This window comes from Ptiloglossa arizonensis, chromosome 5, assembly GCF_051014685.1.
Source record: "Ptiloglossa arizonensis isolate GNS036 chromosome 5, iyPtiAriz1_principal, whole genome shotgun sequence".
Taxonomy (NCBI): domain Eukaryota; kingdom Metazoa; phylum Arthropoda; class Insecta; order Hymenoptera; family Colletidae; genus Ptiloglossa; species Ptiloglossa arizonensis.
In genome coordinates this window covers 4,211,687-4,230,970 of record NC_135052.1, presented here as the reverse complement: position 1 = coordinate 4,230,970, position 19,284 = coordinate 4,211,687, and the positions used below count along the sequence as shown (strand labels likewise).

At 41.8% G+C, this 19,284-nt stretch overlaps 1 protein-coding gene across 19 annotated transcripts in view; it reads left to right on the top strand.

The window, feature by feature from the left end:
* LOC143146994 (uncharacterized) overlaps positions 1 to 19,284 on the top strand; it is a 284,039-nt gene that overhangs the window by 226,151 nt on the left and 38,604 nt on the right. For 17 of the 19 annotated variants that reach the window (XM_076311775.1, XM_076311774.1, XM_076311787.1 and 14 more), the window contains 2 exons: positions 11,837 to 11,999; positions 15,261 to 15,386. In XM_076311775.1, the coding sequence (XP_076167890.1) occupies positions 11,837 to 11,999; positions 15,261 to 15,386 (289 nt within the window). The remainder of the gene's footprint in view (positions 1 to 11,836; positions 12,000 to 15,260; positions 15,387 to 19,284) is intronic. The other 2 variants (XM_076311790.1, XM_076311785.1) reach the window with 1 other exon arrangement.

The window sequence follows — 19,284 nt, the reverse complement described above, 5'->3', positions numbered from 1 at the left end:
TACACTATCCTATTGCAAATTAATATAATGGAGCCACGTTAAGATCGAGGTACGTTCACAAGGAATATTCGATACTGCGATATTCGCCAGTATTATGGTTCATTGGAAGAGTATAGCGAACGAGAATTTAATGATGTCTACAATAACCTTGTTCGAACGGAGCGGAGTCGATTGTAACACCGGGATGGTATTACAAGCATTGTAAATATCTCGAAATATATAATAAATATTAGTACGGGTTTTCAGGTATATTGTGTAAAATGAACGCGCTCGTCTATCGTATTTATGTTTATATTAGATGCAAAGTAGACACCTGTACAATGAAGAAAATAGCTCCGCGGTACCCAAAAGTTAACTTTTCTTGTTATTTTAAAATTGTAATATAAACGCTCTTTTAGCAAATATCTTCTTGTTTCTTGCTTTAAAACTTCAATTTGATCTTTCTTAGCGAAATACTGGTCTTTGTTTAACATTCGTAAACATGTTGTTAATGAAAATATATCATTTGATTAAAGTTTGCAAGTGCGGTCGGGGAGCGAGTGTAACACTGGCAGTCGGGGTCGGTTGTAATGTTACAACTTTTACTCGAGCAGAGTAAAAATTGAAGAAGAAGATACTAATATGACTTGGAAGAAAATTTTTAACAAAGAGCAGAAAAAACGAAACTTTCTTGACAAAAAACGACAAGAGACATATCCATGTACAGGATTTAACTTTGACTTTGTGCGATCGTTTCGTAAAGCTTTGTCACGACAAGTTTCAACTAGAGCTAGAAAGAAACGAATGTTTTTCACTTCTAACTAATTGCAGTATAGTTGAACAAGTATCTTGATTTTCTAAAATTATACATATCCCCGTACAGTGTTACTAGATGTATATTACTAGACGTGCAGCGAAATTGCTGTGGCTCAAGAATGTCAGATAATTATGTAACATGTTCGTAGAAGAATTTTTGTTACAAATGCAATAGCTTTTACGTAATCCAAAATCAAAGTGTTACCTCTGCCCCTACTCTTCCCTAGCTATCGAAATCTATCATTTTCAAGGCTAGAAAGTGATGAAGTTTTCACTTTTATGTACAAAACAGGGAAAAATCGTTGAGGGGAGAAATTGTTGGAGATAGTAGGTCAGTAGTCATGAAATTGAAAAGTTCCAAAAATTAAACGTATCCAACGTTTCGAGTATTTTGCGGTTATCGGTTTATGACACGGTCTGCCCGAATCCAAGACTCGTGTGTGTTTGACGAAATATTGGGTTGTTTGGAAAGTCATTTCGTTTCTTTTTGGTGAAAATGAAACACGATTCTTTTAGAGTGTATAAACATTTTATCAAATTACACATTCTCCATTTTGGAGAACGAAATGACTTTCCGAACAACTCGATAAAACATCGCGTCTTATTTCTAACTATATCTAAACTTGCGATGTGACACATAACGAATGAAAAATAATTTCTCACGAGTGGCGTACGAACCCCTGAAACGTAGGGTTGAAACACATGAATACGTATTGAACTCGATCTGGTCGCTACCGATGAAAAAGCTTCGAAAGATCCTTTGAATTCTTGTACACGTTAATATACGGTGATTTTGAGAGAAACAATAGCTCCGTCCACGACAATTCGGTATTTAATACAAAATTGGAAACAGGAACTACCAACGTTACGATCTCCACTTAGGTAAGAAGCACGGTCGCAAGATGCCATAAGTGGGGGACGAAGCTTTCCTCTTTTCCAAACACGGCGATCGTTCCCTCGGGCATTTTGCTTTTTCACTTTGTCGGTACAAGCGATATTCCTTTCATCCTAGAATCGTGATAAATTTTATACCAACGTAATAAATAAAACGCCATCGAACTCCACGTGATAAATCGTTCGTGTCCGCGCAATTCTGCAGCTGTCGTGCGAACCGTACCGTCTGTTTCTGTGTTTCGTTCAACCGCCTCGATAAAAGTCACCTGAGACAAGAACGCGCAACATTGGAATCGTTCGTCCGTATCTCGCGAGAATCGTCGTCCAAACGTTTCTAAAGAGTGTCCCAATCATCACCGGTCGATTTCGATTTCCCGCTATTTTTAAAACGTCGAACCGATTAATTCGAAACTCGATACATGTCATAGGCCAAACGTTTCTACAGAGTGTCCCGATAATCACCGGTCGATGTAAATTTCGCGCTATTTTTAAAACGTCGAACCGATTAATCTGAAACTCGACACGTGTCATAGGCCAGAGTCGAAGACAACATCGAAAGTGTCATTGGTGGAATGGATACGAGTTTGGGCGAAAACTTCGTGAAACATTTTGGGAAACGATCGGTGGTCTGTAAAAAAAGTCGAGGCGGCCATTTGCAAGATATCTTGTTCCGTTATTACCTGCCAAGTTTGTACTTTTAAATAAAAAAAAAGTACCAATATTACTTGAACCGTTTAAGCTTTATTCGAAAAGTGAATCGACCGGTGACCATTGGGACATCTTTTATAAACGGTACACACGTACGAAAGGTATTCATCGTACGCGAATCACAATACATGCATTTGCCGTGCAAACGAGGTCTTTGTCGCATTACAGACCCACGACGGTTTAATGCATTTTGGAACCGTTTGAAATACTTAGCGAAATCAACTCTACGTTCGGATAATACGCACCGCAAATTCAACGATGCTTGCGCGAGTCGATGGTCATAAATTAGGAAGCGCCATTTGCCTCCGATAGAGTTCGCAAAGCCGATTATTCGGCAAATGGAACTTCGTTTGCGAGCAAATACTATTTATTTAACAATAACAGGAAAATATGGATCGATTTGGAATTCAACGCAAGCGTAAATGTTTTCCACGTAAACAGTGGAAGCGTTTGACAGTGTTCAAACGTGTCGTTCGTTGTTTGTACGTATCTAGTCTCCGAGTATTTCAAAGTGTGTTTAGTTGTAAATCGATACGGTGAATTGTCGATCGAGACGCAAGATTATTGCGGTACTTTTTCATCGAACTCGATTCAACCTGGTCAAATTCAATCTATCTCTGAAAATCCACGGAGGAATATCTACCATGAGTCGAGATGTCATCTGACAGGAATCGTGTATCGTATTGGGTCAGACGTTCGGTAGAGCAGGCAAAAATTGCTCGTTGTTGTCCACATTTTCTTCAATAAGAATCTTTCCAGCTCAGCTATACTTAGAACGATGAAAATTTGGTTTCTTCGTTACGTAACACCCACAAGACCGAATGCAACCGTTTTGCAAGAAGGCTGCGAAGAAACGTTACGCAGAAAGCCAATTTTGTTCCACGGAAATCGTCCCGTGACATTACCACAATTCTTTCGCCACATGTGGGCCTACGATGCGTCAACTGACGTTGAGAGCCTGGTCTCTTTCCCAGAGAAAGTCAGCTGATATTCTCCAGCTGTTTCCAAATACTTTTAAAACGGTTCGCAGTAATTGAGTGCTGGCTCAATGGAATAGCGATTACGGAGATAACGATTTTTCTGTGAAAAGCGAAATTCTACTTTTCCCCGACGCCTTGCCCCTCCTCTGCCCGTTATTTCCCATGAGCGGGGCAATAACACCTTTAATTAACTGGAAATATGGGACAGAGGGATTCTCGTTCGAGTACTCGCCGCGAAAAGAATTCATTCGCTCGTTGAAAGAAAACATTGTTATTGTTATCTCGTGTTGGTCATTTTTTCCCTCGAAAAGTCGTACGGTGAAAATATCGTCGTTTTTACATTTTCGTTTCGTAACGATAAATCGATCTTTGTTAGTTTCTCCGGGGATACGATCCTAGATCTAATCCTACGTTCTCGACGATCCCGAAAGTTACTTGGTCTCGACAGACGTTGTTCAACTACCCTGAAACTTTGTCCATTTTCCGTCTTTTTCCTCGATCCTTTCCCTGACCTTTCTTTACGAGCTCCTAGTCTGCCACCCATGACTCCTTCCCACAATTTCTACGTTTCCTGAACATCCAATCCCGTACTAACCGCTCCCAATTTTGTTCTTACTAGCTCCTTTACCAATTATTGGGTTGTTCGGAAAGTCATTTCGTTTTTCTCTTTTTGGTGAAAACGAAACACGATTTTTTTAGAACGTATAAACATTTTATTGAATTATATATTCTCCATTCTGGAAAACGAAATGAGTTTGCGAACAACCCAATAGAAACGAGGCTACAAGATTCTAGCCCAATCCTCGACGACTTTCGCGATTATTCCTTCGTCCGTGTTTATCTGAGTTATATTTTTCTTAAATTAGAATAAACCATTGCCGTTACTGTGCATTGTGTGCAGTTTTGTACTCCTTGTACTATTCAGAGCTGGAAAGAAGGTAAGCAAGACGGTCCCCCGCTCGCCTGTCCCCACCACACGATTAAGTATCATTTGTTTGCGAAAAGAAGGCACAGTGTGTTTACATCGATGTCCCTAGTCCGTTGCCGCTTAGACGATCACAAGCGAGAATCGTCATTGGCCGAAAACGGTGACGAAGATCGACGACGGTTAAGTTACAGAGAGAACGAATTTGTAGCAAGATACATTGGCGTAGCCTTCAAGTAAAACCTCAAGTATTCATAAACAGAATAATTTGCTTAGGGTTTAGGTACTATCGCTAATTCAATAAATTGCTCGTACTGAAAAGATGAATAGAATTTAATATGCGTAATAATCGTCAATATTTTGAAAATTATTTACAAGGAAAAGAACTAATTTGTATTTATTTTGTAGTTGTGCTTGTTTTAATTTCAGTATGACTTGTTTTTGTGTAAATTGTAATTATATAAAATTTATCTGGATAGCAATGAGCATAAGCGGAATTATATTATTTTTAATGAATACAAATTAGTTCTTTTCGTTATAAATAATTGTCAAAATAGTAATGATTATTACGCGTATTAAATTGTATTCATTTTTTCATTACGAGCAACTTATCGATAGTATTTAAAGAGGAACGAAATCATTCTGTTTCTTAATAGCTAACATTTGATTAGAAGGCTACGCCAATGATATAGTATTCTCTCTCGCTCGATCTAGCTACGATCCCCGTCTTCGGCCAATGGCGATCCTTGCTTGCGATCACACGAGACAACTGACGCACAGTGGCAACTGACCACGAGTGTCGATGTAAACAAGTTACGCCTTCTTTTCGCGACCGAATGGTACTGTTCGTCCGCAAGAAGAAGGCTAACGAGAGTTTTCATCCCTGCTCTAGTTTACAATCTACCAGCTCCTCTACCATTGCACGCATTGTCGATATTTGTCACCGTCCTCGACCAATAACGATAATGTGCACGATGGTAGAGAAACTAATAAACTATAAACTAGAGTGGGGAACTTCTCGGTTGCTAACGAGTGTTTCCATCTCCACTCCACTTCATAGTCTAGATTAGAACAAAGACGAAGATTGACAGCGAACAATAACGACCATGGGTGCAATAGTACACGCAACAGTAATAGTGCAATAGTACACGCAATAATAATAGTGCAATAGTACAGGGGAATTAGTATATTATGAACCAGAATTGGGATATAAACACGTCAACCTTCTTCTCGTTACTGGCGTTGGACGGTGACGAAGATCGACAGCTTCCAATAACGGCCATGCGTGCAATAGTAGGGGAATTAGTAAATTATGAACCAGAATGGGGATGTAAACACGTCAACTATCCTCTCGTTAATGACCTTAAACGGTGACGAAGATCGACAACGACCAGTAACGATTATATGTGCAATAGTACACGCGATAGTAATAGTGCAACAGTACAGGGGAATTAGTATATTATGAACCAGAATGGGCATATAAACACGTCAACCTTCTTCTTGTTACTGGCCTTGAACAGTGACGAAGATTGACAGCGACCAGTAACGATTATATGTGCAATAGTACACGCAATAGTAATAGTGCAATAATACAGGGGAATTAGTAGATTATGAACCAGAATGGGGATGTAAATACGTCAACCTTCTTCTTGTTACTGGCCTTGAACAGTGACGAAGATTGACAGCGACCAGTAACGATTATATGTGCAATAGTACACGTAATAGTAATAGTGCAATAGTACAGGGGAATTAGTATATTATGAACCAGAATGGGCATATAAACACGTCAACCTTCTTCTTGTTACTGGCCTTGAACAGTGACAAAGATCGACAGCGACCAATAACAACTATGCGTGCAATAGTAGAGGAATTAGTAGATTATGAACCAGAGTGGGGATGTAAACACTCGTTGGCGTTCTTCTCGCGGACGAACAGTAGTATTAATAGATGCGACCGCTTTGGCTAATAGTACGCTATCACTGAAATAGTGTGTCAGTAGAAACGGAACTAAACCGTTGTGACCAATTGAACTCTCGTTCCGCAATCTCGTCGTCTTTCCAGCTCCAAATAGTACATCGGTCGCGGAAAACTATTGGATTGTCATGAAAACTCATCCGATTGTGTGCCTCTCGAGTCATTCACTGTAAACCGGTGAATTGTATTAGGTGGTTCGGAAAGTCGTTTCGTTTTCCAAAATGGAGAATATGTAATTTAATAAAATGTTTATACGCTCTAAAAGAATCGTGTTTCATTTTCATCAAAAAAAAAAAAAAACGAAATGACTCTGCGAACAACCTAATAATCTGACACGCGACACGCATCAAACATTACGTTCGAGACCCTTTGAACGTTTCACGATTGCGCGGGAAACGATTGCAGCGAGTGCTTCTTCGTGTTCGTTGGGAACGCCCTAAACTCATCGACTGCCAAGAACCAGTTCGTACGATAGATATTGTTCCTTTAAAGGATCTGCTCGAAATTTCCACCTTCCGTTGCAGTCCGTTATTACCAGCCATATTCGTCCGATTGTAACTCGTCCGTAAACTGCGTCGAACTGTAAAATGACTCGGCTTTTGAAGCACCTTACGGCTACACCCTTTCGCTCGTTTTCCAAAGATAGCCGCTCTTTCGAGCTATTCCATCGTTACCATTCTCATCGTACTATTGTATAACCCTCGTTATTACGCGCCGATTCACAGTAAACGCATCTGCTATTATTTCTCTTTCCTTTTGTCCCGCTTGAAACATTTTAATTGCACGCTGCAACTCTCTTTCCGTTTGCGTTATCTTATCGTTCTATAAAGTTTAAACCAACGGTCCGTGCGTAACCGTTTTTCGAAACGAAAAATCAACACGAAGCGACGTGTTCGTCGATACGAGCCTCCCGTCTCGAAAAATCGAAAGTTTCCCCACTTTAGCCCGGAACGTTTTGTTTCCATTTTGTACCGCTTGCGGTGCACAGTTTGCACTCGTTAAAATCAGGCCGTTGAATGGTTCGATTATCGTATATTTCGACAATTTGCATCGCGTATCGACGTAAAACGTACGTTCACCTTGGACTGCGAATCACATCGAGTCGTTCCGCGTTAAATCGATCGCTCTCCGTACGAACTCGGGGTCAGGAATTTTGATGAAATTGAAATATGCCGTGAACCGTGTAAAATTGAAGAGGGAGGTTGAGTCATCGTTTTTGCGGTTTCGAATTTGTTTCAAAAATACACCACGTCGGAGAAAATGAATTCCTATCACGGGAACCATCAGCCTCGTCGCGTTCCTCTTCTTTTTTTTCGATTTCCATCGGAATGGATCGAAGCCCTTTTGGATATAAATTTTCTTTTCAATCGAACAGACGTTTTGAACACAGTTTGCCCGAAAGTCTGTGTTGAAGATCTCGTAAAAATATGGTTCGATTCTACGATAAACTTCCTTTCTCGAACATACAATTTACGGATATTACATACGGATATTTACTCGGACGTTACAATTATCCGAGTTTCATCCCGAGGCATTTCTCTCGATCTCTGCGCACGCTCTTCGAATTTGCGTAAAATCGCACGGTTCCTGAACCCAAAGGCGTAGGCGTTGGAATTCGCGATCGATTCTGCCGTGTTTCGCGACTTTCCAAGGCTCCGAGCGTTCTCGTCTCTCGATACGGTCGCAGGACGCGAGAAAAATTTATTCGAAGGTAGAAAAGAGCGAAAGCGCAACCACGAACGATGCGAGTTTGCGCAATACCTATGACGAGAACGATTGCGTAATTTTCGGCGCGGATCACGAGATGTTAGATAATGCTGGAACGTTTCAAAATTTCATCGCGATGCAAGCTGCCGAAAGTCACGACGCGCGGCCCCAACCGGGCCGAAACAGAAGAAAGAACTGTTATTTACGAACTGGATCCACTTTCGAAACGGCGAAAGCCGTGGTAATCTAAACTCGCGATACGTATTAAAAAGAGAAAGAAAAACCCGATAGAGAGCATATTTAGACGTAGGTCTTTATACACACTCGAAAAACCAGTTTGCGAAAGTAAACGTTGCGAGAGATGCGCCCCGCGACTAGATTAAGCAAATCCTTTATATAATTTCACGTTCTTGCGTTACGCGTAACGTTTGTCCCGTATGATTTACGAATCGTAAAATCACCGTGAAATCGGGAGGGGCTCGTGAATTACCTTGGAGGCCGAACTCGTCTAAAAAAATCCGAGACGCGATTCACAATAAGCCATTCGAGTACCGAAAGCGAAGGAAAATCATTTTACGACCGAAATCGTACGTATGTATTCTCTTTCTTCATTTCGTGCTATTCGAACGTAGTTTTTCAGTTTCTCCTGGTACAATTCCATCGATACGATTCCTTTTCTTTTTCTAATTAATTCGATCTATTGAAACAGTAAAATTGTACGTAATGCAGGGATTTTAGGTTACGAATGAACAGTAAGCGTTTCGATCGATACTGTATACTTAAAAAAAGAAGAAAAAAATCACTCCGTTGCGAAACACTCATTGTCAGATTCTTCCTCTTCCGACATTTCTGCCGGAAGAAACAATTCTTTAATCTCTTTTGAATGCGCTTTGGATTCTTTGTTGCCTTTCTTCTCGAGTCCGGATATCAAAGGGTTCGGGCCGAGTAGAAATCTATTTATAAATAAAATAATTACATAACGCTCGACAGTGGGTCCGGAGCAACAATTTACCCTTCTTACGGTAAATTTAAGGTTCTTTTCAATAACGATTGAAAAATCGTTGCACTGTATCGCGTTCGTTTTTGAGTGAAAAATAAGTAATGGAATATATTCGATCGTTACGATTAAAAACTATTCGGTGATATCGAAGAACAATTTAGAAAAATAAAATAATTACATAACGCTCGACAGTGGGTCCGGAGCAACAATTTACCCTTCTTATGGTAAATTTAAGGCTCTTTTTTGAGTGAAAAATAAGTAATGGAATATATTCGATCGTTACGATTAAAAACTATTCGGTGATATCGAAGAACAATTTAGAAAAATAAAATAATTACATAACGCTCGACAGTGGGTCCGGAGCAACAATTTACCCTTCTTACGGTAAATTTAAGGCTCTTTTCAATAACGATTGAAAGATCGTTGCACTGCATCGCGTTCGTTTTTGAGTGAAAAATAAGTAATGGAATTATATTCGATCGTTACGATTAAAAACTATTCGGTGATATCGAGAGACAATTTAGAAAAATTCAAATTCCTATTTGCCTCGCTGAATTTTACGCTTCGGTCTATATTAGTTTCATTGCCACGTGAAACGACACGATGCCACGGTCTCTGCTTTTTTCGTTACGTTTTCACTCGTTCAGTATCTCACGCGAACGCGCTTCCATTTGTTTACGATTCTTATTAACGAAACTAATTTGTAATGCAACACAGTCGATACGAAGAATTTGACGAAACCTCGAGTAAATATGCGGGAAACCGCTTTATTAATCGTATAAATAACAATGAGAATGAAAAAGAAATTAATTTTCCACACTTGGTTTCAGAATTTATTAAAACAAAAGCGATGAAAATTATTTACGATGAAAATAAAGTTAATTGGATATTGTTTTTACGTCGAACGATTCGCTGTAAATGTTTAATCGGAAGTAAAAAATTATTCGATTTCATTGATGACCGGTTTCTTTTTTTTTTTTTTTTTAATACGAACAATCGAAGGTAGGATAGAAACGTAACAAGATTTACGTAATTTTTTGCGTAGAATCCGACGGCGAAAGTAGTAACTTTCTCTTTAGTTTTTCAAGGTCGTGTCAAGGTCGCTCTGCGGTTTTTAAACCGAACCCTATATTTTTATTTTCAGCGCTACGAAACAGTAGAAAGTGACGAATGTAATTATCGATAAACCGATTGCTCGAGAAACAAGCATCCGTAATGTACTAAATACAGGAAAGAAGATCGGTCTTCGTAAGAATTTTCAAGTCGTTGACAGTCCAATTACTTCAAGTACCACATTCCTCTTAAATCGGGACCGAGCTTTCTCTCCTTGGGATATACCTAGCGGTAAACTTTTTCAAGGATTGGGTTTTGCATTATGCATCACTCTGGATTTAATAATTTCGAATTGGTCTATCTCGCGGTAATGGTAATATTTGTTATCGCCCGGTATCGCGTAATTACCGTAGTGCACCTAGCAACTCTCTATCGATTCGTTTCAGCAACAACTTTAATTAAAATATTCAAAGAACTTCGATGCTACATCTACCATTTCGCGTACATTCTACCTTCTAGCGATTTGTCGATTACTTTCAATCTATTCTATCCAGATCGCTTCTTGCTACCAATTTCGATTTCGTCGATGCTAAGTTGCACAATCTTCCTTCCGGTGTTTTTGCAACATCGAGATATTAGTTCACAATCTCCTTTCGGTCGCGTATCGATGGCTCGTTATCCGGAATAGATCTTTAGCTCGTTAAAATTATTCCACGACGAGAAGAAATGAACGTTCCTGGACCGAATCCTGACTCACAGTTTAGCTTTTGTACATTCGAGGAAAAGTGGAGTAAGGATAATAAAAGAATCTCGCGATATTCTCTGAACACGTAATACACGCGATACTTTTGGACTCTTTAATCATTTCGATACAACAATTCTCTCCATTAGAACCTAGATGAACGAGACGTCGCGAGAAAAGTGAAAATATTGCGCGAGAACAGTAGTCAGCGCTTAGGTTTAGGTCTTGCGCCTGAAAACAGATATTCTCGCGATGATTTTTAAAGAAGGAACTTTTTTCTGAAACATGACACTAATTTATTAAAAGTAGACATACATACCAGGTTGTTCGATAAGTTTTGTTATGTTTTCCATTGTAAAAAAAATACTATGACACTTCAACTTTGAACAACTGTAAATATACGAACGAGTCGACAGATCTACACGAAACATCATGTAGATTCACAATTCACAAATGAATTGACAAATCTACATGAAACTACACGATCTTATCGAGCAACCTATTATATCGAGAAACTGCATGTAACTATTATTTCTGAAATCTTCAAAAAATTATGTAAATTAGAAATTTTCATTCAATAAATCGGGTAAATCCTAAACGGATTTAAACACTCGGTAAGAAGTTACAAATGCACTTAGGTATATAAAAAATCATAAGGATATAAACAATACATATTTTGCATTGAAATTTTACACGCATAACAGGTTGTACGATAAGATTTGTCGTTCGATAAAACTTATCGAGCAACCTAGTACTATACTGTTCGATAACTTTCATCGAACGACAAAACTTATCGAACAACCTAATATTTATAAAGACCACTGTAAGACTGCGAGATGCGATCGTTGTAAGATTTTAAGGCCATGACGAACTCGTCGAAAGGGTTAATATCGCGTTCGTTACGGTCCTTGTGTAGAATATATTCAATTTTGTTGGCACTGTCCAAATGTTGCTCCGTTGTAAATGGACCAAATTCTGAATTACAAAATAAAGAAACGCTGCTCGAAAAGGACTCTTGAACATTTCGTCTAACGGATTCGGTGGGTTTTCTGTTTCAGACGACGAAGAATTCGACTTCCGTGAGCAGCGGCTACTACGTAGGAGGCAGCAGTACCCTTCCACGTGGAGGGCAGATGATGAGGGCGTACAGTCCCGCGGCGTCGTCAGTTGTCGGTGGACCGACAGCGACGCCGACACAACCGAAGCCGCTCGCCACTCCAGGTACACGAAAATACACGAACGTCCGACGTACGCTCGAAGAAGCGCGCGCGCGCGTGCGCATGCGCGTACGAACGCGATCGCGCGCGACTGGACGGGACGGGTACGAAAATCGTGTCGGATGACTCCAAACTTGGAGCGTGGCGAGAAACTCGTTGCTACTCGTGCCTGTACCACCCACCATGCTTGTCCATGCTCGTCCATGCTGTCTCCCGTAGATTCGAGCGCCAATGGGATCGCTACGATCCGTCCAGTAACCACCCCACCCCTCCACCCAACCCGAGTGTTATCGTACGTACGTGTCGTTGTCGAGGTGATCGCAAAACCCTAGCGAAATCCAGCTTCGCGACGAACCTTTGCTCGCTACGATCTTGCACGCCTAACTGTTAACGAAACAACGTCGAAAGACTCGATGGTCCTTACAACCGATGCACCTGCTGCGCATACGCTTCTTCTCCTCGACGAAACCCCCTACCCTCAGCTTCTATCGATCGTTCACCCTCGATCGAACGAGTAGCTCCGTTGCCATCGTCGAACGATTAGGTACTCGAAGACGAAGGTCGTAGACCCCCTCGTCGTAACCTAGGGCAGGCATGCCTAACTGGGGTTCCCAGACGGGTACTTGGCCGTGGAGAGAGCCGAGGGTAAACCTACGAGGAATTACGTCGTAGCTGGAAATAAGGAGTTGGGTGATCGACTGTGGCTAGAAAGTCGCACACCTGAGGACACGATCATCGTTCGTGCTGCTCGAGGGTCGTAATCCACGATACCCCTTCTGTTTCATCACAGGCTTCTCGCTAAGGTACTTTGCTTCTGCGCGGCATAGCTGCGTGAAAATAGTATGCCTTCGATCACGCAACGTAGAAATTTCCTAAGCAACTAACCTCTTCGGAAATATTCAATCCGGGTGCAATTAATCTGTGCACGAGCCACCGTTGAACGATCGTGATCTGCCTCCGCTGCGTTTAAAGTTTAATAGAATCGTCGTCTGGTCCAGTTTCGTTTCGAATACGAGACCGCGCGTTCGGATACACAAAATTGAGTCAACATCGGTGAGGAAGGTTCTTATCGATGACAGTTGGATATTTGTCAAACGTTGGATTCGAAACGTTCCGAACGACGAACAGCTTTCGAGGTTTGGTTGTATCAGCTTTTCGTAGCTACGATTCCGTCGCATTCGAGGTTTCTCGCGATATTCTAAAGCACATCTTTGAACGCACGCTCGCTTTACGTACACGCTCCGTATTCGTGGAAGACCCCTCGTCACGTGACCGTTACTCACGGGGGCGTGGCTTCGTTCCCGCCGAAAGCTACAGTCCGTTGTGCTGAAAATCGCTCACCACTTCTCGCTTTGCATTAATTTCCATAAATGTGCATTGCACACGATTGAACGCAAGATGTACAATTTTAATAACAGAAAATTTTTATAAACCGACCGTACGTACTTGGGTTCAAAGAATCCTTTTTTTTAAGTTTTACAAAATTTTGCGTCTGTCTCCCGCATATTCGAGATAGTAACGTACAGTACCGGCCAAAAATTTTGGTACACCAATTGCATTTACATTCCGCAGTGAAATCTGAACCGCAAGGTCGAATATTTCACCATGTCTTAATCCTTGGACATTATTTGTACGATTGTACTATTGCCAGGAGAAAGATTCATAGCTTCCCCCCAAAAAAATTAACTTTCCACGACCAATATCGCTTATGGTATCACGTGTCTACAATGTAAATATTTAGATCCACGCTTGTTCATTTATTTCGCAAAACATGCCAACGGAGAAGCTGCAAAAACTAGTTTCGCGAATGCCCAAATGATGCAAAATATCGATCAAGAAAAGTGGTTACTTTTACGAGCGGAACGTTCAATAACATATAACATTTCCATAGAAGGAATCTCAACTGTTATAATTTACTTTCATAATTTTTTCTATCCACGTGTCTGAGCAGTGTAACAAAACATTCGCGTTACGTTCCTCGTAAAAATGAAAAACTATCTCATATATTGATACACGTACCCAAACTTTTGGCCGGTAGCTTATACAAAGTATTTCGATATTCGTTTCAAGGTGTATTTTGTGTATCACGTTTCGTAGACATCGACGAGAAGGCGGTTATTTGCTTCCCGCTCGGAGAAGTGCCCTCACGGGCAACGTGTGTTGGGCATGCCTGACCCGGGGCAACGCAACCGTACTCGTTCGAACGTTCGAAGCAACCGAAAGACAATCCCAAGCTTTAAACAGCCCCGCGCGAATGCAAACACTTGTCCCGCCTATGCATCATCGGAGCGTTCGATCCCTCCTCTTGCGCGCGCAATCCGTTCGATCGACGATCACGGAAGGTCGTCTCAGCTCGCGATTCGCGATCGAGTCGGAAAGTCGACGACGGTTCGTGCTTCTTCGTCTCTTTGCTATGACGCAACGGAAGAGTGCATGTGGCCGCGGTGTCACCGACAGGGACAATACCGATCGGGACCCGAAATACAACCGTGACACTCGGTGTTCGGTGTATCGTGTCCACGATCAAAATGGCGTACGGAATCACCGAGCAAACGCGCTCCAAAAACCAAAGATCATACACACCGCTGGCCAAAAGTTTGGGACACTTACGATGAAACTTATTCTCTCCTCCGTTCGAGGCACCTTACCTCGATCTCGTCACGAACATGGACAATTCGCGAATCCGACGCGCTGTAAAATATTAGATTGTTCGGAAAGTGATTTCGTTTTCCAAAATGGAGAATATGTAATTTGATCAAATATTCGTACACTCTGAAAAATCGTGTTTCATTGTCACAAAAAAAGAAACGAAATTACTTTCCGAACAACCCTATAATTTTGCAGTCTATCGTTCCTCGAACAACCTTTTCGTCGAATCCTCCTTCGAACTTTGTCGCTCGAACGGTTCCGTGCATCCTTTCCATCAGTGTTTCGATCGCCCGTAACGTCAAATACACTTTGGAGAGTTGCTCGCGCGTCTATAAAGAACACGGTACACGGATCAGGGAACGTTGATAAAGTGATCGTTTGTGATTCGTTTCTGGATCGAAAGAACCGAACCGTTGGTGTCATCTTTCGCTAATTACGTTGTAAAGTGTAAGAAAGGTGGTCCCAAAGTTTTGGCGGGCAATGTAGACGCGTTGATTTACGCTGTTGCACTTTTACCGAGCGAATTAGCAAGGAACTAACTCGGGGAGAAACGCGACGTGCGCCGAAACAGCTGGGTACATTGGTTTTTGTTTGGTTTTTCCGGATGGTTGGATAGGTGGTGGCGGGGTGCCGCCGGCCAAGCCGCTTCGCAGCTTCCAGTACGGTAAGAGTTTCCTTGGAAGCCTCGGGGGCTCGGCTCGCTTCTCTAGAGACAGCTCGGTCTCCCTCTATAGTATAGCAGGTCAGTAGCATCCTTACACATCCCTCGGGAAGCTTGCTCGGTACCCCCATCGTTGCTCGCGACAACTGGCTCTGTCTCACCGATTCGTCGACTCTAATCGCGCGATTACGAAACCGCGGCGATCATTCGATAACTCGGTGACCCTCGGAACACGTTTTCGAACGACTTGACGTCCAAACCGACGCCCCGAGCTCGAGGAGACTTCGAACGGACGATTCTCTCCGTTTCTCTCTGTCTGACGATCCGCTCGTAAAAGGACCTGTAATGGAAATCGCTTTCGAAACGGTAGTAGATGCATATGGTACGTTGAGTATGGAAATAGCTTAATAGGATTCTTCGAAGCGGGGCTTCGTTTTCGAGATATTTTTATCTCAAGTTTAATACGATCCAAGTTCTGGATGAATCGGTAGAGGGAGTGACTACGAAGCTGTCGATAGTGGGGATCAAATCCTCCCAATCTGTCGTTGATATTTGTTTTTTATGTAGTATAACTTTGAAATGCAAAAACGAATCTACAACGTAATGGAAAGTTTTTATTTTTTACGTATGGTTTTAAAACCTTCCCTTAATAAACGACATAGATATCTTTTGTTAGTTTTCCAGATTTACCACAGGTGACAACTACACTTTGTGTAAGTTCAAATTTATTCTTTTCGCTAGGTTCTTGGAAATATACAAAAGGGTATACGAACACCCTTTCTAGATATACGAAGATTACCGTCGCTCTAACAATTGTTTCGAGTATGTCCAAAAACAATCAGCGTCAATAGTGGCAACACGAATAACCAATATAACGATTAATAAGAATGAATAATACAGGAAAATATTTGCGACATATATTTCCATTTTACTACTTTATTTGCTTCTGTTTCTTATATTAAAATTTTAAGGTTTTTCTTAATATTGATATCATGTAGAATTGCCATTAAATGCAAAAATTAATCACACACATTTTTGTACATTTCAAGGTTGTACAAAAAAAAAAGAAAAATAAACAAGAAGACCGGAGTTCGATCCCTCACCAACAAAGCTTCGTAGTCACTCGCTCTACCGACTTGCTCTGTTAAAAACATTTAATTAATTCACTTTCTATTTCTGTATCAAACTTTAAATAAAAATATCTCGAAAACGAAGGCCCGTATTGAAGAAACCTATTACGATTTTTTGATACTATGTCAGGACGGAGAGTATCGAGGAAAATTCTCAGCGAGTGCTCGCTCGAAGCGAAAGAAAGCTCGAGAATTCACCGAGATCGATTCCAAGACCCGAAAACATCGATCGGCGATGCGCTCGATCGACAGAGACGCAAACGGAGGGATTAACCCATTCGCAACGACCGTGATCGCTGGGCCTCGACACCCGGCGACGAGCGTAAGGCCCTTTCTCCCACCTAAGCGACGCGATCGAGACAAATTTCGCAAGAGAGAGTACCGTGCTGAGATCGTAAATTGCCAACGAATCGAACTAGTCCCATCTCGAGTTACGCGTATCGGGTGACGGATATCGAGAAAGAGAGGCATCGAAACAGAGCGAGACGAAGCGACAACTGAGCGACGACTCGAACGAACGCATTGGCGTAGAACTCGAATATTACTGTCGATGGATCAAAATCGTTCTCGTATCTTTCAAAGTAGAATCTCGATAATATAATTATCGATGGATCAAAAATGTTCTCGTATCTTTCAAAGTAGAATCTCGATAATATTACTATCGATGGATCAAAAATGTTCTCGTATTTTTCAGAATAGAATCCAGATAATATCACTATCGATAGATCAAAAATGTTCTCGTATGTTTCAAAGTAAAATCCCGATAATATTACTATCGATGGATCAAAAATATTCTCGTATCTTTCAGAATATAATCCAGATAGTATCACTATCGATGGATCAAAAATGTTCTCGTATTTTTCAGAGTAGAATCTGGATAATATTATTATCGATGGATCAAAACTATTCTCGTATCTTTCAGAGTAAAATTCAGATAAATTCTACGCAATAACAATTATTGTCAAGCTCGAGTATTGCGATTAAATGAAACCCGTGACACAATTTCTTATTAATGGTTAAGGTGCCGGACTCTCTCGCATTTTAATCACTCTTTAACATCCTCCTTTAAAGAGGCCTAGTTCTTTATGTCGTTCAGTTTGCAAAGACTTGGCAATTTACGATCTCTGCACAATGGTCCCGGAAACCGTGCGATTCGCGTTTTTCGAATTTCAAATCGCTCGCTAAAACAATCTCGATAGAAGAGAATGTCTCGTTATATAATTACGTTGTGTATTCTTTTATTAAAAATAACAGACGCAAAACAGTGATCGCTATGGCGCCTTTAAAAGATAACAAGAAATTTTAGTCCTACGCGAGGAATAAGAACGTCATGGGAGATTTTTCGAGCTTGTCGCACAAGCGAGATCATACATCGACGTACGCGAAGAAAATACGGAGAGAGCCGTGTATGGTAAAAAAGAATAATAAATAACGCCGGGGAAAATTTCACGTTTCGTGCTAAGAACAATATTTTACTTGTATCGAGAATAGTATTTCATATTTTCTTCTTATCGAGGACAATGTTTACGAGTTTTACCTTGCATGGATAAATAATCATCCGTTACGATATTCTTATTACAATGAGACCAATCGCCAGGCGATCAGTTGCATAAAGAACGCGTCGTAGTTGTATCGGTGGATTCATCGTTTTTTCGTCGTTTAGGTAGAAGAACGGTCCGAGAGCGAACAAACAGTCGCGCGACCATCTCGAGCGATAAAAATAAAACAAGGCTACTGTATTTTCTTGATAAGAAAATCGTGAGCAATGCGTTGCAACGGTGTCGAAAATTGCTACCGAAAACGATCGAGAATCTTTTTTCATCGTCCGTCGCGAATGGGTTCACACATCGAACCGTTCCGTCGAGACGAAAGTTGCGTCTTCGTCGTGCTAAATATAATATTATTCGATCGAACGGGACGCCGCGACACCTTCGAAGACACAAAGTATCTTGCGATGTACACGTAACCTCCCACATATGGCATACAGTAATTACAGTAGAGCATCGCCGTCAACCCTGACGTATCGTGTCCGCTCCCGCCGTCACTGCAAAATTCGTAGAACTGTTTGATATCCCGTAAAGCACGCTCGAATGTTACGTCTTTGTCTTCTCGACTCTAGCATCGGCAACAATCGCGCGCGCTATTCGTCGGTTTCACCGTGCACTGACGCGCGGTGCGTCGGTTCCACCGTGCACCGACAAACGGTTCGTCGGTATCACCGTGCACTGACGCGCGGTGCGTCGGTTCCACCGTGCACCGACAAACGGTTCGTCGGTATCACCGTGCACTGACGCGCGTTTCGTCGGTTCCACCGTGCACCGACAAACGATTCGTTAGTTTCACCGTGCACCAACAAACGATTCGTCGGTTTCACCATACCCCGACGTGCGTGTTTCGTTGGTTTCACCGTGCACTGATGCGTGGTTCGTCGGTTTCACCGTACCCCGACGCACGGTTCGTCGGTATCACCGTGCACTGACGCGCGTTTCGTCGGTTTCATCGTGCATCGATAAATGGTTCGTCGGTTTCACCGTGCACCGACAAACGATTCGTCGGTTTCACCGTACACTGACGCGTGGTTTGTCGTTTTCACCGTGGACCGACAAACAATTCGTTTCACCGTACCCCGACGCGCGTGTTTCGTTGGTTTCACCGTACACCGACGCGCGTTGTTCGTCGGTTTCACCGTGCATCGACAAACGATTTGTCGGTTTCATCGTGCACCGACAAACGATTCGTCGGTTTCACCGTGCACTGACGTCCGATTCGACGGTTTCTCCGTGCATCGACAAACGGTTCGTCGGTTTCACCGTGCATTGACGCGCGTTTCGTCGGTTTCATCGTGCATC